Here is a 27,745-nt window from a genome sequence, read left to right as displayed (position 1 = left end):
CCCGCGCTCTGTGGCCTGGAAGCGGAAGCTGCCCTCTGGCGGCCCGGCGGGGAAGCCGCCTCTTCCTGCCGCTCCCGCTCGCTCGCTCGCGCTCCTGCCGCCGCCGCCGCCGCCATCTTGTCTCCCCCCGCGGCGGGCTGAGAGAGGCCGCCCCCTCCCCCAGGAGCGGACCCGGGAGAGACCCGCCCGCTCCCCCCTTCCTCGTCGCCGCCTCCCGCGCGGCCCGGCGAGGTGAGGAGGGGCCGCGGGGCAGCCTGGGCCGGCCGGGGGGGGAGGGGGAGGCCCGAGCCCCGGGAGGGGCGGGCGGGGGCTGCGGGGGGGGTCGGGAGGGGGTCCCCGAGGGTGGCGCCCCCCCCGCAGCGATGGGCCGGGATGCGGGCGCCGCTTGGGGAAGGCCCCGGCCGTTGGGTTGGGGGGGTGGGCGAGGGGAGCCGCCTCCGGACTTTGAGGCCTCTGGGGGGGGGCGGGGAAGACGTCCCCCCCGCAGAGAGGGGGCTTTTTGGGCGGGGGAGGCGCGACCCCCGCCCTGCCCCCATAGCTATCCCCGGAGGCTTTGGGGTCGCTGATTTCTCGACAACCCCCCCCCCGCCGGGGCTGTCGTTGGGGCAGAATGGAGGAGACCCCCCATCCACAAAGGGTCCCCAATAGAAGTCTTGGGTGGGGGCTTCTCAGAACCCTTCCTTCCTTCCTTCCATTCTTTCTCTCTTCTTTCTTTCTTTCTTTCTTTCTTTCTTTCTTTCTTTCTTTCTTTCTTTCTTTCTTTCTTTCCTTTCTTCCTTTCTTTCCTTCCTTCCTTCCTTCCTTCCTTCCTTCCTTCCCACACTTTAATACTCTCTGAGCTTGGTTCTTTTCTTGCAGATGTTTCATTATCCAAACTAGGTAACATCGTCAGAAAACCCCCTCCCTTCTAGCACTGATGGTGTTACCTCCCAGAATCCCCCAACCAGCATGCTTAAAAGGTGGGGACTTCAAATCCCAGAATCCCCCACCCAGCACTAAGGAGTTCCTCCTCCTCCACAACCCCCACTCCCTTCTAGCACTGATTATGTTACCTAGTTTGGGTGGTGAAACATCTAAAAGAAAATCACCAAGCTCTGAGAGCCCCAAGGACCCCCCGTTTCACCCCCCATGCTACGAAGCCCCCCTGCTCTCTTTTCTAAACTAGCCAGTTTGGTTTGGGGATTCGGAGAAAGCTGACCTTTATTGTGTTCCATCCAGGTGTCTTCCCTGGGATTCGGGTTATTTTGAATTATCTCTCCGGCCTGGTTTTATCACTCACGGTTTTCCCCACATAACTTTCTGGATTTATCTAGCTCCCGGCCCCTATTTAGAAGAAACTTTAGGATTCCTACAACCTCTTATTCTCCGATAGCTACTTGAGAGTGATGTGTTCCATTTTTTCATCGTTACCCTAGCCGTGTAAGTTTTTGTGCAGACTATCCAGGAGAGAAGTGTTAAAAAACAGCGGTTTGGGGAAGGAGAGAACATGAAAATTACAGAAATTATTCCTTCTTTTTTTCAGGAACGGGGCGATGCTGTAATCGGATGCCTCTGTTTCTGCCCCCCTTGTGTCAGATGGAATCCGGCCGCTGACGGCGTGGGAGCAGCCTGCCACGCCTTCCTCCCCGACCCCCCCCTCCCCGCCTGGAATGCTGTATGTGCCTTGCTCGGCCTCTGGCAGGACAGCGGCCAGTGGCAGCTTTGGGGCTACCCATTAAAGCAGACTCCAGGTACCCGCTCACGTGAGGCCACCCCTCTTTCTTCCGTCAGATGTGGGGACCCTTGTTGGGGTGCGGATGTGAACTCGTTTGTGCAGGTAGTCCTCAACTTACGACCACAGTTGAGCTCAAAATTCACGTGACCGAGACGTTTGTTAAGTGAGTTTGGCCCCATTTTACGACCTTTTTTGCCACGGTCGTTAAGTGAACCACTTCAGTTCTGAAGTTAGCGACACTGGCTTCCCCGCTGACGTTGCTTGTCAGAAGGTCACAAAGCGGATCACACAATCCCCGGACAGTGCAGCCGTCATAAACACGAAGCAGCCGCTAAGCATCTGAATTTTGATCACGTGACCGTGGGGGATACTGCAACGGTCGTAAGTGTGAAAAATGGTCATAAGTCCCTTTTTTGAGTGCCGCTGTAACGACGGTCACTAAATGAGCTGTTGTAAGTTGAGGACTAGCTGTATTCCATTTATTTTTATATCTTATGCATATTCCGGAAATGAATTTCTCTGGATGTTTATTGGGAAAGTGGGATGTAAGAATGCTTCCCAGGTCACGAATTCAGAAAGGAATGTTGACTCCATGTTGACTCTGGTGTATCCGTAGCCTTAATGCCCATCTGTGCCACAGCTTAAGTCGTGCTTTCCGCTCCTCTCTGGCCTGGGTGTTCTTGAAGTGTTAGCACAGACACCCTGACTCTAAAGGCAGTTCAGCAGCACGACAGCCATTTACTCAGCAACAGGTTGGAATCTTAATAATTGGGGACTTTTTGTGGGCTCTCAGTATTCGAAAGACAACTCGGTGCAAAATGCCCCTTTGGTTTTATTTCACTTTATTGTAGCACCTAGCTTTGATTTCCGATTCAAACATCCTAAACCTAATATAATCAGGACCCTGCATACTGTTGCTCTCTCCCTTTGGTTCCCCTTTAAAGTTAAGCTTTAGATTTTAAACTTTTCTATTTTGAACTGTGCAGCCTAAAGTTTATCTAACCACGTATGTTTTCAAACGTACATTTGCGTATGTGCCTGTCTGGGTTTCTAAATAACTATTGCTACATAGCGTAAAAAAAAACAGATTTTTAAAAAATTGCCAGCAGTTTCCGTCTCTCTGTCGCTCTGGCTAATAAAACCTCTTATCTTCCCTCACCTTTCCCGGAGGCAATCTGTTATGGGCTGATCAGGCCCCATAATTCCCCCTGCTATTCAGGTCTTTACCAATCTTCCCCACCCTTGCCCTGTCCTTCTCTGCCCTCGGCCATTCTCCAACCAGCATGCCTTTTGCACCATCCACGATCGGTTGGCCAGCTAGCTTTTTAATCCAAGGCCAATCTTCAGTGGCCACAAATTTTGCAGATCAGTGTTGTTCAAATTTGGCAAGTCTAAAATATGTGGACTTCAACTCTCAAAATTCTTCTGCCAGCATGCTAAAATCCACACATTTTAAAGTTGCCAACTTAGAAAGATGCTGTTTCAGATCCGTGCTGGATGCCAGCTGTCAAGTTCTATGCCCCGGTCCTTCTTTCCAAAGTTAACTAAAGTTAAAAATTAACTTCTAACCCAAAGTTAAAACTCCCTCTGATACCAGCCCAGGAGTTCTTCCCTATTATAAGGATTCAATTATCCTTGTGATGAAAGTCCTTGTTACAGTTCAAAACTAATAGTGCTTCTCTTAGAGCAGGGGTCCCCAACTCCCGGTCCGTGGACCAGTACCAAGCTGCGGCATGCCAACAACCGGTCCACCCAAACAAGCAAAGCCCCATCCGCAGGAGGCAGGCAGCACACGAAACCAGGCCCCCTCCAGTCCACGGAAAATCCTCTCTCCACGCAACCGGTCCCTGTGCCCAAAAGGTTGGGGGCCTCTCTTAGAGTTACTACCAAATGATTGTTATGATGATGATGATGATGTTGGAAGGGACCTTGGAGGTCATCTAGTACAACCCCCTGCTGAGGCAGGAAAGCCTATACCAGGGGTCAGCAACCTGAAACAGTGAAAGAGCCACTCGGAACCGGTTCCCTCACAAAAGGAAAAACTGGGAGCGGCAAAAAATGTGTGCGCATGCACGTACATGCGCGCATGTGCAGAACAGGGTTTGACTGAAGAGTGGAGACAAGGTGAGATATGCACCTACCCTGCATATTAGAATTGATTGGTTGACCCTTTCTAGTCCCACTTTTTTTTGGGGGGGGACTGCACATGTCAGAGGACTGGGAGCCGCAGGAGACGGTTGAAAGAGCCGCATGCGGCTCCAGAGCTGCGGGTTGCAGACCTGTGACCTATACCATTTCAGACAGATGGCTGTCCAGTCTCTTCTTAAATGCTTCCAGTTGTGAAGCACCCACAACCTCTGTAGGCAACCTCCGTTCCACTGGTTAATTGTTCCGACTGTCAGGAAGTTTCTCCTTAGTTCCAGGTTGCTTCTCTCCTTGGTTAGTTTCCATCGTTGCTTCTTGTCCTGCCTTCAGGCGCTTTGGAGAATAGCTTGACCCCCCCCCTCTTCTTTGGGGCAGCCCCACAAATATTAGAAGACTGCTGTCATGTCACCCCTCATCCTTCTTTTCATTAAACTAGAGATAATCAATTCCTGCAACCGTTCTTTATATGTTTTAGCCTCCAGTCCTCTTAAGCATCTCTGTTGCTCTTCTCTGCACTCAGAGTCTCAACATCTTTTTTACACTGTGGTGACCAAAACTGGATGCAGGACTCCAAGTGTGGCCTTACCAAGGCGTTTTTCATGCAGCTGTTTCACTACGCAACTAGTTAACATCAGTGATCCATCCTTCCTGCCTGCCTGCCTCTCTGTCCCTCCTCCCTCCCTCCCCAGTGGAGAGATCTTAATCTGTCAAGGGGCAGGAGAAAGTGACTGCCTTCATTCCCTTTGCGTTTGTCTCCTGGGCTCCACTCTGTCTTCTCATTGCTAGCTGGGCAGTTCTTGGAGCAGCAGAACCCAACCTCTCGGCCCATCCGGTAGGGCTGATTCTGCAGCCTCCCCTTCCCCTTTGGAAGGATCCACTACTACTTTTCACTCTTTGGGGGCAGATTTGTTTAGAGGACGGCTGTTCAACCGTGGCCGCTTCAAGATCTATGGACGTCAACTCCCAGAATTCCCCAGCCAGCTCAAATTGGCCAAGATTGGACACCCCGGGTTTAGAGGCTGGAAGGCCCTCTTTGTGGGGAATTGAAATTTAGAATTATTTGTAACGAGTATGGGATTGGATTTGATGGCCTACACATCTGCTTTCAAATTAGGTATGAGAGCAGAGGTGCATTAGATTTAATTGCACAGAATCGTATCGAATTCATATCCTTGAGGCCTGGCCTATCACTCTGTGGTGGACAAGCTCAGAAGCACCAATCCGTGTCAGCGAGGAGGTGTTGTCTGTGATTCGGCCAGCGTAGGTGTTCGTGTTTCCATAGCTTTCTGCGGTTGCACTCTGATGAAATGCAGACTCAAAGTTTTGGCCTAGGAAAGAAAAACAGGAACTTGGAAGAAACTTTGTGAAAGTTTTATTTCTTTTTTGCTCATGCTTTAAATTGATGCCCTTTGCATTTGTGTGCATGTATGTACATGGGGGCTTTCTCTCCTGTGAGAATTCCTGACGCTGGAAGCTTGCTTTCCGAATGGAATTTAATCTTGAGATGCCAGATTCCTTTCCGGAGCACCAGCTGTGGCACAGGCTGTGAATGAATGTTTCTGGAGTGGGTTTTGCTCACTGCTGTGTCTCCAAGAATCGCCGCAACCGAGAAGGTGCCTCATTTGGTTCTGCTCCATCCGAGGAGTGGTGGAGAATTAGAATTAGAAGGGCAGGTTGAGCGGGCCTACGACGGCTCACCGCGGGACAAATCCCCGCAAGACAGGAGCTCCACTGATATCGACGGAGGAGTGGAATAGAATCGTTAAAAGAAAGTTTGGCAAGGAGGGACAGAACGAAATGTGAAAGACAAAGATTTAAATTATTTTTAAGTATCTTAAATAATTGAATTCTTGAGGGCGAAGGTTCGTTCTCCCAGCTGGCAACCTCTTCAGCGGCGTTAACTTGTGCACTTCAACTCCCAGAATTCCTCGTCCAGACAGGCTGGCTGAGGGATTCTGGGAGTTGAAGTCCCCAAGTCTTAAAAGTTGCCAAGGTTAGAGAGAGACCCCTGGCATAGCTAGAGGGAGCCTTTGGGCTGGAGGGAAGCGACTCTCCCGCATTTCTCAGAAGTGGGGTTTCCTCGTTCTGCTGGCCGGCCTTGCTTCAAGGCTCCAGAATCCCGGGGCAGATCTTGGAAACTTGTGGACGGTGTTAACCTTCCGTTGATTGTTCCCCTCCGAGGCACCTTTGTGCTTCACCTCCTTTCTGGGCCCGGCCTTTCGTGGGAGCCGAAGCCAAGGGGGGCAGAGGGCCACCCCAGCTGAGAAGGGGAGCCTCCGGTCTGGAATTCAGAATGACTTCGGCAGGCCGTTGGAAGCTGCTTGGGGGGCATAGGCAGTCCTCGACTTGCGAGCACCCGTGAGCCCCACATTTTTGTTGCTAAGCAAGAAGGTGAGTTTTTCCCCGTTTTGCGACCTTACCACCGTTGTTAAGTGAATCACTGCAGCTGTTAAGTTAGTAACAGGGTTGTTGAGTAAATTCGGCTTCCCCACTGACTTCGCCAGTGGCGTGGCGACCGTTGTAAATACGAACCAGCCGTCAAGTGCCTGAATTTTGATCATGTGACCCTGGGGCAGGGCTAGGCCACCTTGGCTTTGCTGGCTCAGGAATTCTGGGAATTGAAGTCCCTGAGTCATAAAAGAGCCAAGGTGCCCTAGCCCTGCCTTGGGGGGGGGGAATGCAGCAGCCGTCGTAAGGGTGCCGCTGTAACTTCGAACGGCCACTAAATGGGACGGTTGCAAAGGGAGGGCTGCCTGTACTTAAAGGACCCGGGTTCAAACTCCCTTCTTGGCCTCGGGAAGACCCCTGGGAGACCCCGGGGCCAGGCTGGGAGGGGAGCTCTTCCTGGCAGCTGGAGCGCTAGGTTGGCACACCCCAATCGTCTGCTTTGTTTATGTTGAGCTTTGGGGCCATATTTGTTGTTGCAGTGTAGTTTTATTTTACTTTTTACGGAGGTGCGCCTCCCCCATTTTCGCAAGTTGCCCAGCTACGCAAACACGTAAACAGAGAGACGGAAGAGGCGAAGGCCGGCAAAGCCAGCCAGGGTTGGTTTTTTTAGCATGGGCTGCTATGGCTTTGCCTGCCTTCCAGGCCTGGCCGTGTGCCGGGGAGTCCCCAGAGCCGGGCTGAAATCCAAGGCAGCCTCCCCTCGGTGGAGGTCATGGCCCGGTGCTCCAAGATGCGGACCTTGGTTTGGCCTTGTAAAGGGGGCTGCAGGGGTCTTTCCTGGCTGAAAAGGACTCTGGCTGCCCAGGCCAGGCCTGTGGGTCCTTCTGCTGCCGCTGGGCACGGGGGGGGGGGCTGTTCCCTCCATCCTTTTCTCTGGCACACCCAAGGTGCCTTTCGGGCTTCCTCCGCCGTTGGCAGCGGCAGCCTCGGATTCTTGCCTCCCATGCCTTGGGTTTGTGTCTGCGAAGTAGTGGAGGAAAAGACTTCCCTTGGATGCAGCTAACTGGGACCTCCGTAACCGGGAAGGGAAGATGGACTGGAGGGGGGGGGGGGTTCTTCAGAGAACAAGCCCTTCCAAATCCTTCCAGGGGTCCAAGGGGGAGGACCCCATTGGGGAAGGCCGGAGCTAGCCAGGAGGGTGAGCGAGGAGGCTCCCTGTCCCGTTTGCTGGGGACGGTGGCCGGGGGGCTCCTCCTGCCTTGCTGGGGGGCTGCTTCCCGTCGGCCTTTTGCAGGCTCCGATGGAAGAAGGCCGGGAGGATCCACGTCTCCACGGCTGCCATTTCCCATTTTCTCTGGCTTGCATTTATGTTGAGCCCCGGAGCTGTGCAGAGCTGCCACGGTGGGGGCAGGGGGTGCTCTGCAGGGTTGCACTTGTGTCGATGACCCCGTCTCGCCCTCCCCTCCTCCTTTCCAGGCAGCAGTGGCCAAAGTATTTGAGCCGCAGCTTCAGGCCGGTCTCGCTCAGGCCGCGGCGTCCGCCCTTTGCCCGCCTTGCGCCTTGAGGAGGAGCTGGTGGAGACGCGGGGGCTCTTTTGGACAGGGAAGAGCACCAGCCAAGATCCAGGAACTGTACTGTTCCAGCACGCCCTGGTAGATACGCCCTTCATGGTCACGGCTCTTAGGACCTTCCAGAACGCTGTGCCCCAAATCCAGGCGTGTGGACATTTCCAAGGCCCCTTTTAGCTGGGAATTCAGCTCAGAAAAGGGTTAGGTGGACGCCAAGCGCTCAGTCCCAGCAGCCCTCGGGGCATCTCCCCAGCGCCTTCCTGTCGAAGGAACACCAGTGGGCACATGGGGGGGGTGTTGGGGGCGAGCAGGGGCGCCTTCCGGGATCTCAGCCCCAGAAAAAGCCCCTCGGCCACTTAGGCTCTGGCCTCTCTGCCCCCTCTGAGTCCGCAAAGCCCCTCCTTTGGGCTGGGGGCCCCCAGAGGGGCTTTTCCCAAAAGGCAACTCGACTTTCTTGGGGTTCTCCCCCCCCCGTTTGAAAACATTTCGCTTCTCATCCAAATTGTCCAGAACTAAATAAGCTTTTTGAAAGCAAAGCGAAACATTTCCAAAGGGGGGAAAAACCAAGCAAATCTAGTTGTCTTTTGGAAAAATGCACCTTTGGGAGAACCTGGGAATCTCCGTGCCCCCGGGCTGGGAAGAGCTGCACGCAGGCTGGTTCTCTCGCTGCAGCCTTGTTGCGGCCGGGGCTGCGGCTGAAAGCTCCGTGCTGGGGCTCCTGGTTCCCCAAGGGCTCCTCAGCCCCCGCACCCCCCCCAGCCACAAAGGAGCTTCTCTTCTTGACTTAATGGGCCTCCGGCTGGAGAGTGGCTGCGTGTCATACGAGGGGGAGGCTGTTGGATCATCCCTGCGGGCCTCTTGGGAAAGGGGCCAGGTGCTGCGGCTGCACAGCTGCCTTCTCTCCAGCCTGGGGGAAGAGTTGCTGCTGGATCTCAACAGAATAACAGAGTGGGAAGGGACCTTGGAGGTCATCTAGTCCAACCCCCTGCCCAAGCTGGAGACCCTATAACCGTTTCAGACAAACGGCTGTCCAATCTCTTCTTTAAAACCTCCAGCGTTGGAGCAGTCACAGCTTTTGGAGGTCAGTCGTTCCCCTGGTTAATTGTTCTAACTGTCAGGAAGTTTCTCCTTAGTTCCAGGTTGCTTCTCTCCTTGACTAGTTCCCATCCGTTGCTTCTTGTCCGGCCTTCAGGGGCTTTGGAGAATAGCTTGACTCCCTCTTCTTTGGGGCAGCCCCTGAGATACTGGAACACTGCTATCCTGTCCCCCCTGGTCCTACTTTTCTTTAGCCTAGACCAGGCATGTCAAACTGCCGGCCGGCGGGGCGGATGCATCAGGACAAAACCGCGCCCTCCCCATTGCCGGCAATGGAGAAAAAGTTGCAATACGTCGCACGACGTCACGTGACGTCGCGAGTTTGACATGCCTGGTCTAGACCAGGGGTGGGGAACCTTGGCTCTTTTATTACTTGTGGATTTCAACTCCCAGAATTCCTGAGCCAAGGTTCCCCACCTCTGGTCTAGACATTCCCAATTCCTGTAATTTTTATAATAATAAAGTTGGAAGGGACCTTGGAGGTCATCTAGTCCAACCCCCTGCTCAAGCCAGGAGACCGTGTACCATTTCAGACAAGTGGCTGTCCAGTCTCTTCTTAAAAACCTCCAGTGTTGGAGCATTCACCACTTCTGGAGGCAGGTTGTTCCCCTGGTTAATTGTCCTTGCTGTCAGGAAGTTTCTCCTTAGTTCCAGGTTGCTTCTCTCCTTGACTAGTTCCCATCCGTTGCTTCTTGTCCTGCCTTCAGGCACTTTGGAGAAGAGCTTGACTCCCTCTTCTTTGGGGCAGCCCCTGAGATACTGGAAGGCTGCTATCATCCTGGTCCTTCTCTTTATTAAACTAGACATTCCCAATTCCAGCAGCCATTCCCTATATGTTTTACCTTCCAGTCCCCTGATCATCTTTTCTGCTCTTCTCTGCACTCTTTCCAGAGTCTCAATGTCTTTTTTACACCGTGGTGACCAAAGCTGGATGGGGTATCCCAGGTGTGGCCTCTTGTGAAGAGGAGGCACCAAGGAGAGCGACCAAAGAGGGGAACGGGCAGCCGGGCCCCATCTTGGAAGGGATGGGGAGGGGGGGGTCCCTCCTTCCTGAAAGATGCGCGAAAGGATCTTCCCAAGAGAACAGCCAAGGCCGAAATCCCGGAGAGCTGCCCACAAAACTGATGTCCCAGTGCTTGTGCTGGACCGTTAAGTCCTACTCTCTTCCCTGACTTTCCCTTTCCAAGCAACCCCAAATCCGAGGGGAGTTTTGGCTTTCTCGGACCTCCGAGCAGTTGCCTCCCTTCTCAGGAAAGGCCGGTTCCTCCGCTTTCATCCCAGCTTTTGCAGGAAGGCCCAGGCCGATGTGCAGCTGGGTGCCTTCTGTGGTTCCCCTGGGCGTCTGGGGCAGTGTTTCTCCCATCTGAGCAAGTTTTAACAGGCGCGGACTTCAACTCCCAGAATTCCCCAGCCAGCGCATGCTGGCTGGGGAATTCTGGGAGTTGAAGTCCGCGCCTGTTAAACTTGCTCAGATGGGAGAAACACAGTTTTAGTGCTCGCCTTCTTAGTCAAGCCTCTTCTGGGGCTTTTCTCCCAGCGACCCGAGGGTCCCTTTTCTCTCTTCGGGGAGGGGCAACGTTGCTCTGCCTTTTATTTTCTTTTGGTGGCAGCTGATTTATCCGCTTGCTTCTTCCAGAGCAACTGCGGTGCTGATCGCCACGCTGGGACAGCATGTCGGGCCCGGTACCAAGTCGAGCCAGAGTCTACACGGACGTCAACACCCAGAGGCCTCGCGAATATTGGGACTACGAGTCCCATGTGGTGGAGTGGGGGTAGGTGACGGTGGATTCTGCAGAAGGCTGGCAGACTGCTTCTCTCCCCCCCTCCCCTTTTGGGACCCTGAAAAGGAACAAGCTTTTTCCTTGAGTTTGTGGTGGTTCGTTTGCCTGGCCTGCCTCTCGGGGGGGGGGGGGGCTGCAAAACCGGCCGAAAGAGTGGCAATCCGGAGAGGAAGGAAGGAGGCCGATCCCTCATAATTTGGGAGTCGGGAGACGGCCAGGCTGCCTTCATCAGAAGCCCCCTGAAATGGTCCTGTCTTTGCCATCCCGAAAACCTTCCTTGGCACGGCAAATAATTCCGGGCCACGGCGTTTTGTCGATGCCGGTGGCGAAGGCTCATCTGTGGCCAGAGAAGCCCACAGGATTGGGGTGGGGGCTGGGGGGACAAGGTGGGTGGCAAGGGACCCCCCCCCCAAGGGAGCCCGTTGGGGTGCACAGGGCCTTGTCGGGAGATAGACAAGCCGCAAGGCCTCCCGAGTCCAGAGAGCGAGGGCCATCCGGGGCTCCTTAAAAAGCCTGCTGCTGCCGTTTGGCCACATTTCCAGTGCTTCTTATTTTTGGGGAAGGAAAAAAAAAGTTCACAATACAGGTAGTCCTCGACTTACGACCAAAATTGAGCCCAAGATTTCCGCCGCTAAGCAAGAGAGTCGTTTTGCCTCGTCTTACGACCTTTCTTGCTGCAGTTGTTAAGTGAATCGCTGCAGTTGTTCAGTCAGTGGCACGGCTGTTACGTGACTCCGGCTTCCCCGCTGACTTTGCTTGCCAAAAGGAGATCACGTGAGCCCGGGGACGCTGCCACCGTCGTAAATACGAGCCAGTTGCCCAGCGGGCGAATTTTGATCATGTGAGCCTGGGGATGCTGCAGTGGCCGTAAGTGTGCAAAAAGTCCCTTTTTCAGTGCCGTCGTAACTTTGAACGGTCACTAACCGAATGGCTGTAAGTTGGGGACTACCTGCCCTTATGCAATAAAATGCAGATATTTCATAGCCCAGCTAGGTAAGAGCTTCAGTGCTAGAAGCGTTAAAGAGTTAAAGGGGCAACCCCCCCCTCCCTGGGCCAGCCCCGGGGCAGGGGGGCAGCCACGCCGGAGACCTTGCCTCCCACTCAGGGACCCCTCTGGCGGCTTAATTTCCTCCTCCCTCCCTTTATTTCAACAGCAACCAAGATGACTACCAACTTGTGCGGAAACTCGGTCGTGGCAAATACAGTGAAGTCTTTGAAGCCATCAACATCACCAACAACGAGAAAGTGGTGGTGAAAATCCTCAAGGTGTGCCAGTCGGCATCTTCCCGTTTGGGGGGGGGGGCTTCCAGGGCGGGGGGGGGCGTCCCTTCACCCAGGCCACGGGCAGGGTGGATCCAGGCCTCGAGTCTCACCTTCACTCCCAAATGGGGTGGATCATCACAGCACTGCTGCCAAGAACAGGACAGAACGACAGAGCCGGAAGGGACCTCGGAGGTCATCTAGTCCAGCTCCCTTCTCGGGCAGGAGGCCCTCTGCTATTTCAGACAAGGGGCTGTCCAGTCTCTCCTTGGAAGCCTCCAGTGTTGGAGCAGCCACAGCCTGGAGCTTTTTAAGAAGAGGTTGGACAAACAAAAGTTACCGGAAGTGAGCGAAAGTTTCAAGCCAGCCTGGGGATCTGCTGCTAAAAGGCAGCCCGCCGGCCGGCTACATCTTGCGTAACGTTTTCCTGCTTGGGGTCTGGTTTAAATGGCTTTGGATTGGTTTGGGAGTAGGTTTTAAGAGCAGGTGTAGTCGCGTGCTGGCCAGGGTCCATTTTGCGTGAGGTGGGCAGACACGTAAATTTGCCAGATGAGTAAAACAGGTCTGCAGTGCCGTGACCTCCGGGCTCCCTCTGGTCAAGCTGGCTCCGCTCTGCCCGTTCCAGGGGCTGCAGAGCTGCTGCCCTGGGGTGGGGTGGGGGGTGAAGTGTGAGTGAGAAAGGAAAGCAGGAGGGTGCAATCCCGATCTCCCCCCCCCCAGTGCCTGGGCTGCAGTGTCTGAGCAGAGCCACATGCCCAGGGGGGGTGGGTGGGGGTGGGGGGCAGTGTTCCCCGCCGGGCAGGTGAAGGCCGTTCCAGGCCGAGAGAGCCCGCAGCCCAGCGCTTACTGCAGCTGTTCTTTCTTTTCAGCCAGTAAAAAAAAAGAAAATAAAGCGTGAAATTAAAATCCTGGAAAACCTGCGTGGAGGACCTAACATCATCAACCTTCTAGACATCGTTAAGGACCCCGTGGTAAGCAGGGCCAGGCCGGGGGGGAGGCAGGTGCAGGTGACCCTAGGCCAGGGCTAGGCAACTTTGGCTCTTTTAGGACTCGTGGACTTCAGCTCCCAGAATTCCTGAGCCAACAGGGCTCAGCATGGAAACCTCTCCCTTTCCCCTCAGCATGGCTGGCTCAGGAATTCTGGGAGTTGAAGTCCACCAGTCCTAAAAGAGCCAAGGTTGCCTACCCCTGCCCTAGACCATTCCAGACAAACTTGCTTGGTCTGTTGTGGCTTGCTGGGCCTCTTCCTACTCCTAAGTCCTCGGCTTACGAGCACAACCGAGCCCCAAAATTTCTCGTGCTGAGCGAAACGGTCGTTAAGTGAGTTTTGCCCCATTTTATGACCGACCTTGCCACCATTGCTGAGGGAATCGCAGTTCCCAAGTTAATAACACGGCGGTTGTATGAATCTGGCTTCCCCATGGTCAGGAGAGGATCATGTGACCACACCCCACACCCCCGTGGCACTGCGACCCTCCCCAGTCCCTGCCAGTGGCTGATCGTCTGAATTTTGATCACGTGACCAGTGGGGATGCTGCAACGGACGTAGGTGTGAAAGGTCGCAGGTCCCTTTCAGCGCCGTTGTAACTTCCAATGGTCACTACATGAACTGTTGTGAAGTCGAGGACTGCCTGTATAGGAGGGAGGGGGGAAGTGCTAAGGGACGCCGTTCTCCTGCCTCTGGGTCGGGCCCCAGTTCTGACCCACGGCCACCGGGCCTTGGCTCGTCCCCCTCCCCCAGCCTCATTTCCGAGGCCCCCGAAGGGCGGTCCTGACCGTCGGTTTGGGCTCCAAGACTCAACCTGCCACCTCGCCTGGGCTGGGCTGCCCCGTAGAAGAGCCTCGATCACCCCAGTTGAGGAAGGGGTCAGTAAGGAGGGGGCACCGGCTCAGCCTCTTTTGCCTCTTTCTTCCCTGCTCTTCCCCCTCGGCCTCTGGACCGCCCGGCGCCGCAGTCTCGGACACCCGCCCTGGTTTTCGAACATGTCAACAACACGGACTTCAAGGTGAGGAAATGCCGGGGTGCCTGTGCGACGCCGGCTCTGGGCACTGGACCTCAACTCCCAGGGTCGCCCAGCCAGACCGCCCTCCGGAGGCTGTCGCGGTTGAGAAAGGCCGGCCGGGAGTGGGGCTGGGAGCCATCTGGGAGCCGGTTCTGCCGCTTCGTTGTCTCCTGAGCTGGGAGGGCCGCAGGAGTCCTGGAGCTGGCCCAGATTCCACTCCCAACCGGCCACCCTGGTTTTGAACTGGCCTCCCTTTCCTTTTTCTCGTCCGGTTCCCGTACTGAGACTCGGGGCTGCGCAAGAGCAGAGCGAGGGGAGGAGCGAGAGGAGGCAGTCCTGGGCGGGAGGCCGGGGGGGGGGGAGAGAGACGGTGCCCTTAGCAGACCCCGGGGACCAAAGCAGGCCTGTTGGGGACTTCCTCTTGATGATTCCTAGGCCTCCAAGGTCCCTTCCAGCCCTTGGAGTCTGTGGTTCCTGGCGCCCAGTGGGGGGAAAGTCCTCCAGGTTGGAGCTTTGCAGCTGCAGAAGCAGCTGGCTCTTGACCCCGAAAACGTCCTAGGAACCGTCCGAAAGCACCCCGGGGGGGCTGGGGAGTTCTTCTGGCCCAGTTTTCACGCTGGGTGGCTCTTCGCATCGCCTTGCTATTGAAAGGGCCGTCCTGAGTCCGGAGAAGGTTTTGCTGACCCTCGTTCCCCTCCCCCTTCTCCTCCCCTTACAGCAATTGTATCAGACGCTTTCAGATTTCGATATTCGGTTCTACATGTACGAAATCTTGAAGGTAAGAATCAGGCGGGCAGCTCCGTGGCGAAGTCTCCTCCTGGGGCGCAAGAGAGGCTGAGGGCTGGGGAGGAGGCCTGCCTTTCCTTAGCCGGGCAGTCCAGATCCTCCTTCCCCCAGGAGTGCAAGGTTGGCTTGGGGAATAGCCGGGACGCCGGAGTTGGCCCCGTGGGCTCCATCGGGCCTGGTCCTGCATCCACAAAGAGGCCGGGAGCTCAATTAAGGAGAGCAGAGGACTCCTTAAAGGCCGCCTGTTCAGTCCTTGGCAGTGCCAGCTAAGGGGGGGGTGGGACAGGCTTGGAAGAGCTCTCTTCCCCCCCCCCCCCCGGAGATGAGATGGTAGCTGCTAACCTTATCAGCCAGCTTGGTGTGTTTGCGACATCTGAGCTGTGTTGACAGTGGGTTTAACTGGGACAAAGGGACCTGTCAGTACAAGTGCAAAAGGCTAAAGCCAGTCAGTGCTGTGGTTAGGTCAGTGGATTCTAGCCCTTGAGCAGGAGGGTGGGGTGGGGTGGGTGGGGGAGGGAACCATGGTCCCTGGATGACTTGTGGAATTCAAGTGTCAGAATTCCTGAGCCGGCAGGGAGTTCTGAGCATGGCCGCCTCAGGAAAGAGCCCTAGAGGCTCTTTCTCTCTTCCCTTCCCTTCCCAACTTTCCCTGGTCAGTCATGCAATTTGGCTAAGATGGAGCTACTCTGGAAACTTGATTTTACTTGCCTCTACACACACACACACACACACACACAGAGAGAGAGAGAGAGAGAGAGAGAGAGAGAGAGAGAGAGAGAGCTCCCTTGGGCAGCTGGTGTTTACTTGCGTGGCTGCTTGTGCTCCATTGAGGATGAAATCTACCTTCGGCCACCACCTGGGGTCCCCCAGCGGCTTTGCAGACTGGGCTGGGTCCTCCCAAATCCTCTGAAAAGTCTCGGGGGCTTCAGCTGCTTAAAAAAAACACTATGTGAGCAGTTGTGTTTAAGGCAGATTGCTTTGTGAAGCTTTTTAAAAAGGAATTTGGCACAGGATGGAAGAACTTTTATTTAATAAATTAATATTCCACCCCACCCCCCACAATCTGGCTGAATGCAACTCCGGGCAACGTGCAACCAAGACTTAAAAACCACCTGTTAGCTTTTTAAAAATAACCTTTGAAATATAAATAAGAGCAGCATTGCAGGAGAAGAGTCTCCCATCTAAACACAACGTAGCTCAGTGGCGCCCATCGAGGCTGCTGGAAAAGCCACACTTGGGGGGCTTTCCGGAAGGCTAAATGTGCCCTTGGGGGAGAGGGGGAGGAAGCTTCAGAGGGCGGGGGCCGCAGCAGGAAAACCGCACTGTCCGGTCTGGCCAGGTGGATCTCTTCAGCAGACCGGACCCAGAACAGATTCCTCCTGCCAGAGCTGAGCAGAGGGGATCCCAGGGTAGATGCGGCCCCAGCCTGGCCTTCTCGCTGGAAGACGTGATCTTTCTGTCCCCGAGCTGTGATTGGTTCTCCTTTGGCAGGTTTAGTAGATCCCCTTGACAAACCGGCGTAGGGATCCACTTGCCCTGTTCTAGGCCAGAGTCCCCCGCAAGCTTTCTGGCTTTGCTGACCGGGGTGGGGGGGAGAGGGGACGGTTCCGTGTGGGCGGCAGGCAAGCGTGCACCCCCGTGCACAGTTCCGTTTGCGCAAGTGGCAGGCAAGCGCGCCTGCCGCTAACGCAGATGGAGCACACGCGCATGCGCTCTGCCGCTGCTCGTGCAAGTGGAGATTGCGCACGCCCTCGCCCGCTGCTTCTGCGGCCCGGTTCCGAACAACTCGTGGCCCCAGGGGCTGGGGACCCCTGTCACAGGCTTTCTTGCTCGAACAGAGGAACGGATAGAAGACCTCCAAGGTCCCTCCCAACTCTGTTACTCTGTTACGTATCTCTCCAGCCGTTCTGTTCTCTTGGGGACCAGCTCCCACCCTCTCCACCCGGCCTGGAGTCCTGAACCACAGTAGAAGGTGGGAGCCGGCCTTTGCCGTGTGCCTGGACCGCTGCAGAAACCATCCCGGCTCTTAGGCTACGCCCGCATTTCTCTGTGGTGCCGATAAAGGAGAATGTCTGTAGCTCAAGGGGTGCCTGGCGCCCTCTGAGCTGGGTGGTTTTCTTGTAGACGTTTTGTGACCCAACTAGGTAACATCATCAGTGCTAGAAGGGAGTGGGGATTGCAAAGGGGAAGGGGAGGAGGAGGATTGTGGGGGTCTTGGGTGTTCTCCGAGTTTGCTTGTTTTCTTGCAGACGTTTCGTGACCCACGTGACATCAGTGCTAGAAGGGATGGGGAGTAACGGAGGGGGAGAGGAAGGAGGACTATAGAGCAGGGGTCCCCAACCTTGGCAACTTTAAAACCTGTGGACCTCATGGCTGGCTGGGGAATTCTGGGAGTTGAAGTCCACAGGTCTTAAAGTTGCCACGGCTGGGGGCCCCTGCTCTAGAGTCCTTGGTGTTCTTTGAGCTTGGCTGTTGCCTTGCAGATATTTCATGACCCAAACTAGTTGATCACTGATGCCGTTACGTACTTTGGGTCATGAAACATCTGCAGGAAAACCACCCAGCTCAGAGAGCACGGAGGACCCCTCCTCTCATTTCTCCTCTTTCCTCCCCTCCCCCAATTGCTAGAGCAGGGTGAGCTTATCACCGCCCGAAGCCATGAGGCCCCTGGGCTGATGTCCCCCAGAAAGCCCCAGCGGCCCGGCCCGGCCATTGGCCCACCTGGCAGGTCTCAGGTTGCCTCTGGGTGTCCTCTGCTCCTCTACCCACTCTCTTCTCCCCCCAACCCTCACAGGCTCTGGATTACTGCCACAGCATGGGGGTCATGCACCGGGACGTCAAGCCACACAACGTGATGATCGACCATGAGCATCGGAAGGTGAGGCCGCTGCCTCGCGGGGGGCATCGGTTGGCTGCCCTGGTCAGAAGCAAGGCCCGAGAGGAGAGCGGTTCACGGGAGCCTGGGACAGACTGTGTCCCAAGAGTCACCCGGGGACGCCACTCCAGAGCTTCTTGAATCGTACCTCACATCTCTGGTCGCTGCTGGCTTTGGCCATCTCTGTGGCCTCGGTAGCTTCTGCCCTTGATGTGCTCCTGCATCTTCTGACTGCCCAAACCTTCGGTGGATCTGCAGCAGGGGTGGCCAACCTTGGCCACTTTAAGACTTGTGGACTTCAACTCCCAGAATTCCTCAGCCAGCTTAGCTGGCTGGGGGATTCTGGGAGTTGAAGTCCACAGGTTCTTAAAGTGGCTTCAGTTAAATACCCTTGCATTAGACCATGTTGGCTGAGGAGCTCTGGGAGTCACAGAACACAGGATCTTAAAAGTGGCCACAATTGAACACCTTTGTGTTAGACCAGGGGTCTTCACACGTGGCCCTTTTCTGACTTGTGGACTTCAACTCCCAGAATTCCTCAGCTAGGCACGTGTGCCTGGCTGAGGAATTCTGGGAGTCCACAAGTCAGAAAAGGGCCACGTGTGAAGCCCCTGTGTTAGACCATGCTGGCTGGGGGATTCTGGGAGTTGAAGTCCACAGAACTTAAAAAGTGGCCACAGTTGAACACCTTTGGGTTAGACCAGGGGTGTCCAACTCGCCACGTCACGTGACATACTGCGACTTTTTCCCCCCATTGCCGGCAATGGGGTGGGCGCGGCTTCCCTATGATGAAACTGGCCCGTGGGCCGGCGGTTTGACACCCCTGGGTTAGACCCTGTTGGCTGAGGCATTCTGGGAGTTGAAGTTCCCAGGTCTTAAAGTGGCCACGGTTGGAGATCCCTGATCTACAGTGATCCCTTTCTCCTGAAGCGGTGAGCCCAGAGCCTTCCCAATTCAGCTCCGTGCTTCCCAGTTCTGGACCAGGCTAGCCTCTGCTTCCAGATGCCGGTCCGTGTCTCCTCTGATCTTTGGAAAGGGACAAAAGAGTGGCCGGTTCCTCCCTAGAAAAATGGATTCGGTGCTCAGCAGCTTTTTTTTTTTTAAATTTTTTTCAACCCCTTCCCCAATTCTTCTGCCTGCTGCAGCTGCGCCTGATCGACTGGGGACTGGCAGAATTCTACCACCCGGGACAAGAATATAACGTCAGAGTGGCTTCCCGGTACTTCAAGGGACCGGAGCTTTTGGTGGATTACCAGGTAAGATGGCAGCGCAGAAGGGGGCCTGCCTTTGGGGGGAGGAACCAGGCAGGAACTGCCCCTTCCTCACCAGAGGACGAAGCCGAGTGGCCAGGAGTGCAGCCGAGGTGGGGGACCGGTGCAGCCTCAGCTCTGCTCTTCCACCCCTCCCACCCCCCTCCCACCCGTTGTTCCCAGTCGTTCCAGTCCGTCAATGGGTTGGGAAAGACCTTCAGCCACTGGGCCACCTCAGGTGCCCAAGAAGTGTTAGTACCACTTTATGATATCTTGGCAAGGCCACCCTTGGAATCCTGCATCCAGTTTTGGTCGCCATGGTATAAAAAAAGGATGTTGAGACTTTGGAAAGAGTGCAGAGAAGAGCAACAAAGCTGATCAGGGGACTGGAGGCTAAAACATACAAAGAACGGTTGCAGGAACTGGGGATGTCTAGTCCAGGGGTAGGCAACCGTGGCTCTTTTATGACTGGTGGACTTCAACTCCCAGAATTCCTCAGCCAGCACGGCTCAGCTTGGAAACCTCTCCCTTTCCCCTCAGCGTGGCTGGCTCAGGAATTCTGGGAGTTGAAGTCCACCAGTCATAAAGTGGTCTAGGCCTAGGCCAGGGGTAGGCCACCTTGGCTCTTTTATGACTGGTGGACTTCAACTCCCAGAATTCCTCAGCCAGCACGGCTCAGCTTGGAAACCTCTCCATTTCCCCTCAGCGTGGCTGGCTCAGGAATTCTGGGAGTTGAAGTCCACCAGTCATAAAGCGGTCTAGGCCTAGGCCAGGGGTAGGCCACCTTGGCTCTTTTATGACTGGTGGACTTCAACTCCCAGAATTCCTCAGCCAGCACGGCTCAGCTTGGAAACCTCTCCCTTTCCCCTCAGTGTGGCTGGCTCAGGAATTCTGGGAGTTGAAGTCCATAAAAGGGCCAAGGTGGCCTACCCCTGGGCTAGTCCAATGAAAAGAAGGAGTAGGGGGGGACAGGAGAGCAGTCTTCCAATACCTGAGGGGGTCTCTCAGAGAATAGGAGAGAAGCAACCTGGGACTGAGGAGAAATTTCCTGATTGGGAGAAAATTAACCAGTGGAACAATTTGTCTCCAGAAGTCACGGGTGCTCCAACACTGGAAGTTTTTTAAGAACAGATTGTCCGGAATCCTAGTATAGGGTCTCCTGCTTGAGCAGAGGGTTGGACTAGAAGACCTCCAAGGGCCCTTGCAGCTCTCTTATTCTTCCATGAGAAGAAGAATCCATCAGGCCCGAGTCTCTTGAAGAGAGGGAACTTTCTGCAGAAGCTTCTCAGCTAGCAGAAGGAATTTCCTTCAGGACTCCAGGGCCTTTTTTGGCATATCTGCAAGAAGGCCGTCCTGGCAGGGCTGGTGGATATAATCTAGGCCCCTGAGAATCCAGAGGGGGTGGGGGTGGGGCGCTACCTGAAGGTCAGGTGTCCGCCGCCCTCTGCCTGGGCTGCCGAGTGGGGGGGAGCCGTGTGGGTCTGCCTGCCTTGCTCCTGCCCCATGGCCCCCCCCTCGCCCTGCTCTCCCTGCAGATGTACGACTACAGCCTGGACATGTGGAGCCTGGGCTGCATGCTAGCCAGCATGGTCTTCCGCAAGGAGCCCTTCTTCCACGGGCACGACAACTACGACCAGGTGAGGCCCACCCCCCCCCCCCGAGGCCAGCCTCGCCCCGTCTTCCCTGATCTGCTCTGCTCACCCCCCAGACTGCCCTGTGCCCTCCTCCCGCCTTCACAGTCACACCTACAGGAGACCGGAGCTGGGAGGGGGGTGTGTGTGGAAGGTGGGGGAGGAGGAGGCCCTGAACAGGAGCCCGGGGGTCGCCCTTCACGGGCACAGAAACCGGAGGGTCCGTGGAAAATTCTCCGTCGTCCGTGGGCTGTGGTTGCCCCAAAGGGGCTTTTTTCCCCAAAAGCCAACTGGACTTTCTTCTCATTTTTTTTGTTTTGCTTTGAAATCGTTTTGCTTCTCATCCCAGAACCGAAGAAGCTTCTGGGATGAGAAGCGAAACGTTTTCAAGGGAAAATGGCTTCCCCCATCGACTTGGCTTGTCAGAAGGTTGCAAAGGGAGATCACCTGGCCCCAGGACACTGCAGCCGTCACAGATATGATGAACCAGATGCCAAGGGTTCACATTTTGATCACGTGACCCTGGGGATGCTGCAACCGTGGTTGTTAAATGTGAGAAACTCTCATGGGCCAGTTTTCCCCGGTGTTGTTGTAAGTTAAAATGGACTCTAAGCCAGTGACTGTAAGTCAAGGGCTACGTGTGCTATAGAAGGCCACCGGTGGGGCCCAGGAAGAGAGCCTTTTCTTTGGGGGCCCCACCCTGCGGAACATCGGACCCTCCCCCTCGAATTAGATGGGCCGATTTAACTCTTACCAGCCTCAAAGGGGCGGTTTTGCCACCGGATTTGGAAATCTGGATATGTGGTAGATCCTGCAGAGCGATTTCGTTGATAGCTGTTGGTGTTCTTTTTATACGCTTGGCTGCTGATTGTGTGTAGTGTGGTGTTTGTGCAGTTCTGCTACGCTTGCGCTGTCCTTCGCTTTTTACATTGTTTTAAATGGCCGTAAGCAGAGTCATATGGTCGAGGCAGGTGGGCTAGGCACATTGAACATTTATTTCTCCCCTCATTTATTGCCGCATTTGCTATAAAACAGGGGTCTTCAGACTTGGCCCTTGGATGACTTGTGGACTTCAACTCCCAGAATCCCTCAGCCTGGCTGAGGAATTCTGGGAGTTGAAGTCCACAAGTCATCGAAAGGTCAGGTTTGAAGACCCCTGCTATAAAATGTCCTTCTCTGTCCTTGGCGCTGCCGGGCGGTGACCGGCCCCCTTCCCACTTCTGGGTCTTTCCCCAGTTGGTGCGGATCGCCAAGGTGTTGGGCACCGAGGATCTCTACGACTACATCGACAAGTATAACGTGGAACTGGACCCCCGCTTCAACGACATCCTGGGCAGGTGGGTGAGCAGGGCCCCCTCCCCCTTTGGCGGGCCGCGGGCTGTGAAGGACAGCACTGGGAACCTTCCCCCTTTCCTCCGGGGCAGGCATTCCCGCAAGCGATGGGAGCGCTTTGTGCACAGCGAGAACCAGCACCTGGTCAGCACCGAGGCCCTGGACTTCCTGGACAAGCTGCTGCGCTACGACCACCAGACTCGGCTGACGGCCCGCGAGGCCATGGAGCACCCCTACTTCTGTGGGTAGCCGCGTCAGGGTTCCCCCGCGTACCCCAGCCCCCTTGGACGGAGCTCTGTCGGCCGACTCTCCCTCTTTTCAGGGCCTTCTTGGGGGCAGCCCCCCTCCCCGTCCAGCCCTTCTCTCTCAAGGCTGCGCCTGCCCTCCCTCCCCTCCCTCTGCGCTGCCATCCTGCCAGGACTGGGCTCTGCCCTTCTGGGTGCTGAGGGGGCAGGGGGTGGAGGGAGCCTCACTGCCGCTTCTGCCCTTCTCTCTCCCGGTACAGATCCGATCGTGAAGGACCCGGCCAGGCTGGCCTCCTCCACCGTCCTCTCGTCGGCTAACACGCCTGTCAGCTCCTCCAGCATGTTGGCAGGTAGGCATCTGGGCCTCAGCCGGGTGGGCCGGGGTGTGCCAGCCGCAGCGCTGGGTGAGTTGGCTTCCTCAGTCAGAATAGAGCTGGAAGGGGCCTTGGAGGTCTTCTAGTCCAGCCCTCTGCTCAGGCAGGAGACCCTCTACCATTTCAGACAGGTGAATGTCCAGCCTCTTCTTAAAAATCCTGCGGTGTGGAAGCAACCATGATTTCTGGAGGCAACGTCTGTTCCACCGATTAATTGTCCTCACTGTCAGGAAATTTCTCCTTAGTTCCGGGTTGCTTCTCTCCTTGGTTAGTTTCCATCCGTTGCTTCTTCTCCTGCCTTCAGGCGCTTTGGAGAATAGCTTGACCCCCCCCTCCTCTTCTTTGGGGGCAGCCCCTCCAATACTGGAATGCTGCTCTCTCGTCCCCCCAAGTCCTTCTTTCCTCTGGACTGGCCAGCTCCACTTCCTGCAACCTTTCTTCCCATGTTTTTGTTCCCTGGCCTCCCTTTTCCCCACCTGCAGGCATCGCCTCCATGTCAGCCGCCCAGCCGATCGGCAGCTTGGCCGCCTCCCCCGTCATCTCCTCTCCGAATGCGCTGGGCTCGCCAGTCCCCGCAGCCGCCGGAGCTCAGCCGTGACCGCCAGGCAGCCACTCTGGCTTCGAGCCCCACCAAGCCCGCAGCCGTGCCCTCCTCCTCCTCAGCCCACCTGCCCGCCTCTGCGTGGCGCTGCTGACGCCCGGGGCAGGCAGGAGGACGGCCCGAGGCGGGGCAGGGCGGACCCTGCCTCTGGAACCCCCTTTTTTTTGTTTCTTTGTTTCTGTTGAGTGTGTCGAGGAGCTGAGGCCAGGCTGCCGCCTCCACCTCCCAGCAAGGCAGACTCTCGTTCCGGGCAGAGGCTTCTCCTGTGTGGCGGGTGTCGAGTCCCGCCGGCTGCATTCTTCCCATGAGGGTCGTGGTTAGTGATGCAACTACAGTGTAGACACCTGAACGGAGAATAAAATTTATTTTCTATGTCCCTAAAGGGGCAGGTGTTGGGCCCTGCTTCTTCCTGATGGAGAGAGAGAAGGGGGGGGACGCCAGGCCACAGGGGTCTCCAGACCGTGGCGGCCTCTTTTAAGACCGGTGGGCTTCGGCTCCCACAATTCCTCAGCTGGCTCTGTGGAAGGCCACCAGTCTTAAAAGGGGCCACGGTTGGAGAACCTCGCCCGTAGCAGACAGGGAGGGACGCTTGGAGGGTTTTGTGGGGGGTGGGGGTCTCAAGGCAAGGGTGCTCGAGGTGGAAGACACACATCCTGGAATTCGGCCCTGCGTCCCATTTCCAGGCCTGGTCTCAGGTCGCTGCAGCTTGGGCACAGGGCAGGAAGGCCCCTTTGTTTCGCTCGGGGGGGGCCCTCGGGGGACCTTCCGCAGCACAGGTGGGGCTGGCTGAGCCCTTCCCACAAACGAGACCTGGGGAGGAAGGGAAGGAGGCGCCCCCTTCCCGGTCCTTCAGCTGCAAGCCGCTGCAAGAGGGTGAATTGAACGGGTGCCCGGCCGTGGGGGGGGGTTTCCCTGGGGGCGCCAGCACTGCAGTTCTAGAGGTCATAAACTTGGGGAGCAACACAGACCTCCCCCCCTTCCCGTGGCCTTGGCACGGCCGAGCCTGCAGTCGGCTCCTCTCAGGAGTGGGGCAGAGAATGATGCTGCTGTTGGGAAAGCTGCTCCCCACGGTGGGTGTTTTCCTACAGACCGCGCGCAGGTAGTCCTCTACATACGAGCACAATTGGGCCGCAAATTGATGTCGCTAAGCGAGAGAGTTGTTAAGTGAGCTTTGCCCCATTTGATGACCTTCCTTGCCACCGTCGTTAAGTGAATCACTGCGGTTGTTAAGGTTGCCAAGTGGATCTGGCCTCCCCATCGACTTCGCTTGGCAGAAGGTCACTGAAAGGGGATCACGTGACCCTGGGACGCTGCGATGGTCGTAACTGTGAGTCAGTTGCCAAGTGGCTGAATTTTGATCACATGACCCTGGGGCGATGCAGTGGTCGCAAGTGTGTGAAAAACTCTTTCCTGTGCTGTTGCAACTTGGAACAGTCACTAAACGAATGCTTGTAAGTTGAGGACTATTTGATAGTCACCAAAGCTCGTCCAGCCCTCCTCCTTGGCTCTTACTTGTATTTGCTTGTATTTTACTGTTGTTAGCCGCCCTGAGTCCTTCGGGAGATAGGGCGGCATATAAGTCCCATTAAATAAATAAATAAATAAAATCTTACAGTGGCAGGAAACACCCCCCCCACACACACATACACACTTGTTCCCCCCCCCCCGAACCTTCCATCAGTTGCATAACAGGAGGCCGTCCTCAGGACCCCGCCCGACACCCCAGCCCAGAAGCCCTCCTAGACGGTGCCCTCAGGACTCGGGATACCCGTCTGGTGTTCGCTGGTGGGCACCAAAGGGAAGGGAGGCCCCTCCAGCCCTCGGCTCTCCACTTCCAGGGGACTTCCCCCTCCGTCACTAATAGGGTCGCCAGCTGACGTGGTGGGGAAGCGGAGCTTGTCTTCCTGACGGGTGAGAATGCCCAGGGGTGGCAAGAGGGTGGCACTGGAGCCTCTAAATCACCAGGGAGGAAACGGACAAGATCAGAGTTACGCTTTAGCTCAGGGGTCCGGCACCAGTCCGCGGCCTGCTAAACAAGCAAAGCTCTGTCCGTGCTCACAGGGGATCCAGGCAGCGTGTGAAACCACACATCCCGGTTCCACTGAAGAACCGACCTCCACGGAACGGGTCTCTGGTAGCCAAAAGGTTTCGTGGTGGTGGTGGTGGAGTCTGTGCCGTAGCTTGTTCCTTGTGGCAGGGAAGCAGTCCTGGCAGAGCTGCAGCGGTCTGGCTGGCAAGCTCGGCCCGTTCTCTCTGGCTTCCTAATCTGGAGAGTGGGACCTGGTTTGTCTCGTTCCCTTCTGTGGCCAACTGAGGGGGTCAGGAGTGGTACCTCTGGAGCCCCTGTGAAATGGAGAGGGGCACGGAAGGAGGTCTGCAGAGGGCGGGCTGCGTCACCAAAAAGCTCCCTCATCATCGCTTCCTCTCTCAGAGGCTTTAGGGCCGGGGTGGGGAACCGGGGGGCTTTCGTGACTTGCCTGGCTCAGGAAGGGTGGGAGTTGAGGTCCACAAGTCATGAAAGGGCCCTGGTCCCTGCTTTAGGGCATCCTCCTTCCCTGGGTGCTGTCGGGCTTCTGGATGTGGCGGATGAAAATCCCCGTGGAGACGCCCTCCGAGGCTTAATTCATACGCTTGCAGGCTGCTTCACCCGGTAAGCCCTGAGCCTCTCATCGGAAGACGGGAGCTGGGTTCACGAGACGTGCTGTCCCCAAGTGAGTCGGAGCATTTACTGATCTGTAAGACTTTGTGGGACAAAGCTAAACAGGGTGTCGGGCCATCAACGGAACCGGCTCCTTCGCTTCTGCTTGGAGGCGGTTCGTGATTCCCACTTTCCCTGTCCTCGATTTGTGTGATTGCCTGGCTTACTGCTAGGAATATTTTAACCAAAAGCTGCTCTCCTGCGCCTGGATTGGGAGCCCTTTGCTCCAGGGTCTTGCTCAGTGCAGAATCTGCCCAAGACTCCTGTAGAGATGGCTGGCCGGTGTCTGTGTGCGGAGCTCTGGCAAAAGGGGAACGGACCATGTTCCAAGAGCTTCCTCCTAACTGATTGGTTGATCGTGTGCCACCAGAGCTACTAGCGCTGATGATGTTACCTGGTTGGGTAATCAAACGTCTTTGAGAAAACAGCCAAGCTCAGAGAGCACCACGGATCCCACAGTCCCTCCCTGCCTCTCCTCTGGTACAACCCTGTGCTGAAGCAAGAGGCTACCCCATTCTGGACAAATGGCTGTCCAATCTCTTCTTTAAAACCTCCAGTGTTGGATCATCGGCAACTTCTGTTCCACTGGTTAATTGTCCTCACTGTCGGGGAAGTTCCTCCTTACTTCTTGGTCGCTTCTCTCCTTGGTTATTTTCCACCCGTTGCTTCCTCTCCTGCCTTCTGGTGCTTTGGACTTATAGGAGGATGTTATAAGAGGGAGTGATCTAAGACTGCAACACCAAACAGATCTTGAAGACGTAGACGTTGCCTTCTCCTTCGTGGTCTGGCGCTCTTTGCCTTTGTGTCTTGGAAACCAATCCCAGAAACAAAACAATTGCTCAGAGTAGGTTTATTTAAGAGAACCAGGATTGACTGAGTTATCCATTACACTTGTTCCTGTCGCTGACACGGAAGGTTCCTGGCTACACACTCTGGTCCCGTAGACTTCCCACCTCGCACAGTGCCAGGGATACTGTGCTGGCAGGAACGGTGACGGTGACATAGTGTCCCACACGACCGTCGCAGGAGATGGTGCTGAGGGAGCCCAGACGGGTATCCGTGATTCTCCCACAGCTCTTGGAAGGGAAAAAGGGAAGACCCCCCCCTCCCGTTGTTTGTTGTGGTTCAGAAGGAGCGAATCAAAAGAGAAGTTAATGCGTTCCTACAAACGGTAACATATAGTTTGAGAACGTCTCCTCTGGACGTTTCAAGCCACCTGGGATGATCTGGCAGCCACAGCAGAAGCCCTTCGATGCTTAGCTTTCTCAGAGATCGAACTATAACGTCTATCCCATTGCGAGACATTATGGTGATTTTATTACGGTTTCATCTTAATTTAATATTTTACTTCCTGTTAGATGATTTAGGTATTACAATTTTAGGTATAAAGTTGTACATACCGTAGTAACAGTTTACCTGCAAATGACTTTTATAGTTTTGATCATAATGTAATGTGTGAACAACCGCTTTAAACTTAATGTAAACTGCTTTAAACACAGTTGTGTTTAAATTCAGGTTTTGTATCAGGGTTGTCAAATTTCTGGAATATCCTACCCGATTTCAGTTGTCTACTCTAAAGCTACTAACTTTGATAGCTTTAATTCTAACTTAACTTCTGTTTACTTCATCCCATATTTAAGAGGTTCCTAAGGGGCATGCATAAGTGCCCTAATGTGCCTCTTGTCCCTGTTACATTTTAATTTTTTTCTTTAAAATAAAAAAATGTGTTGCCTATCTATCTGTCTCTCTATCTCCATTATCTCCCTCTCTCCCATTAATATGTCTGTCTGCCTATATCTATCTATCTATCTATCTATCTATCTATCTATCTATCTATCTATCTATCTATCTATCTATCTATCTATCTCTCTCTCTCTCTCTCTCTCTCTCTCTCTCTCTCTCTCTCTATCTATCTATCTATCTATCTATCTATCTATGTATTATGGTGCTTTATTTAAATTTATATTTGTATGTCATGATTGCATGACCTCTGTAGATG

General features: G+C 55.2%; 1 protein-coding gene across 1 annotated transcript; it reads left to right on the top strand.

Moving 5' to 3' along the window:
* The first annotated feature begins 49 nt into the window (after positions 1-49).
* Positions 50-27,480, top strand: LOC308666306 (casein kinase II subunit alpha-like). The gene is made up of 14 exons (XM_081325012.1): positions 50-231; positions 1,523-1,730; positions 10,547-10,682; positions 11,846-11,957; positions 12,821-12,922; positions 13,907-13,957; positions 14,673-14,732; positions 17,535-17,618; positions 18,761-18,871; positions 20,401-20,502; positions 21,733-21,833; positions 21,921-22,069; positions 22,334-22,423; positions 22,930-27,480. Exons 3-14 carry the CDS (start codon positions 10,582-10,584, stop codon positions 23,043-23,045), a joined length of 1,179 nt encoding a protein of 392 aa, XP_081181138.1. The 5' UTR covers positions 50-231; positions 1,523-1,730; positions 10,547-10,581; the 3' UTR covers positions 23,046-27,480.
* The last annotated feature ends 265 nt before the right edge of the window (positions 27,481-27,745 follow it).

This window comes from Vipera berus, assembly GCF_964194415.1.
Source record: "Vipera berus genome assembly, chromosome: 3".
In the NCBI taxonomy this organism is placed as follows: Eukaryota; Metazoa; Chordata; class Lepidosauria; order Squamata; family Viperidae; genus Vipera; species Vipera berus.
The sequence above is the reverse complement of the archived record's forward strand: the minus strand, read 5'-3'. Positions and strand labels throughout refer to the sequence as shown.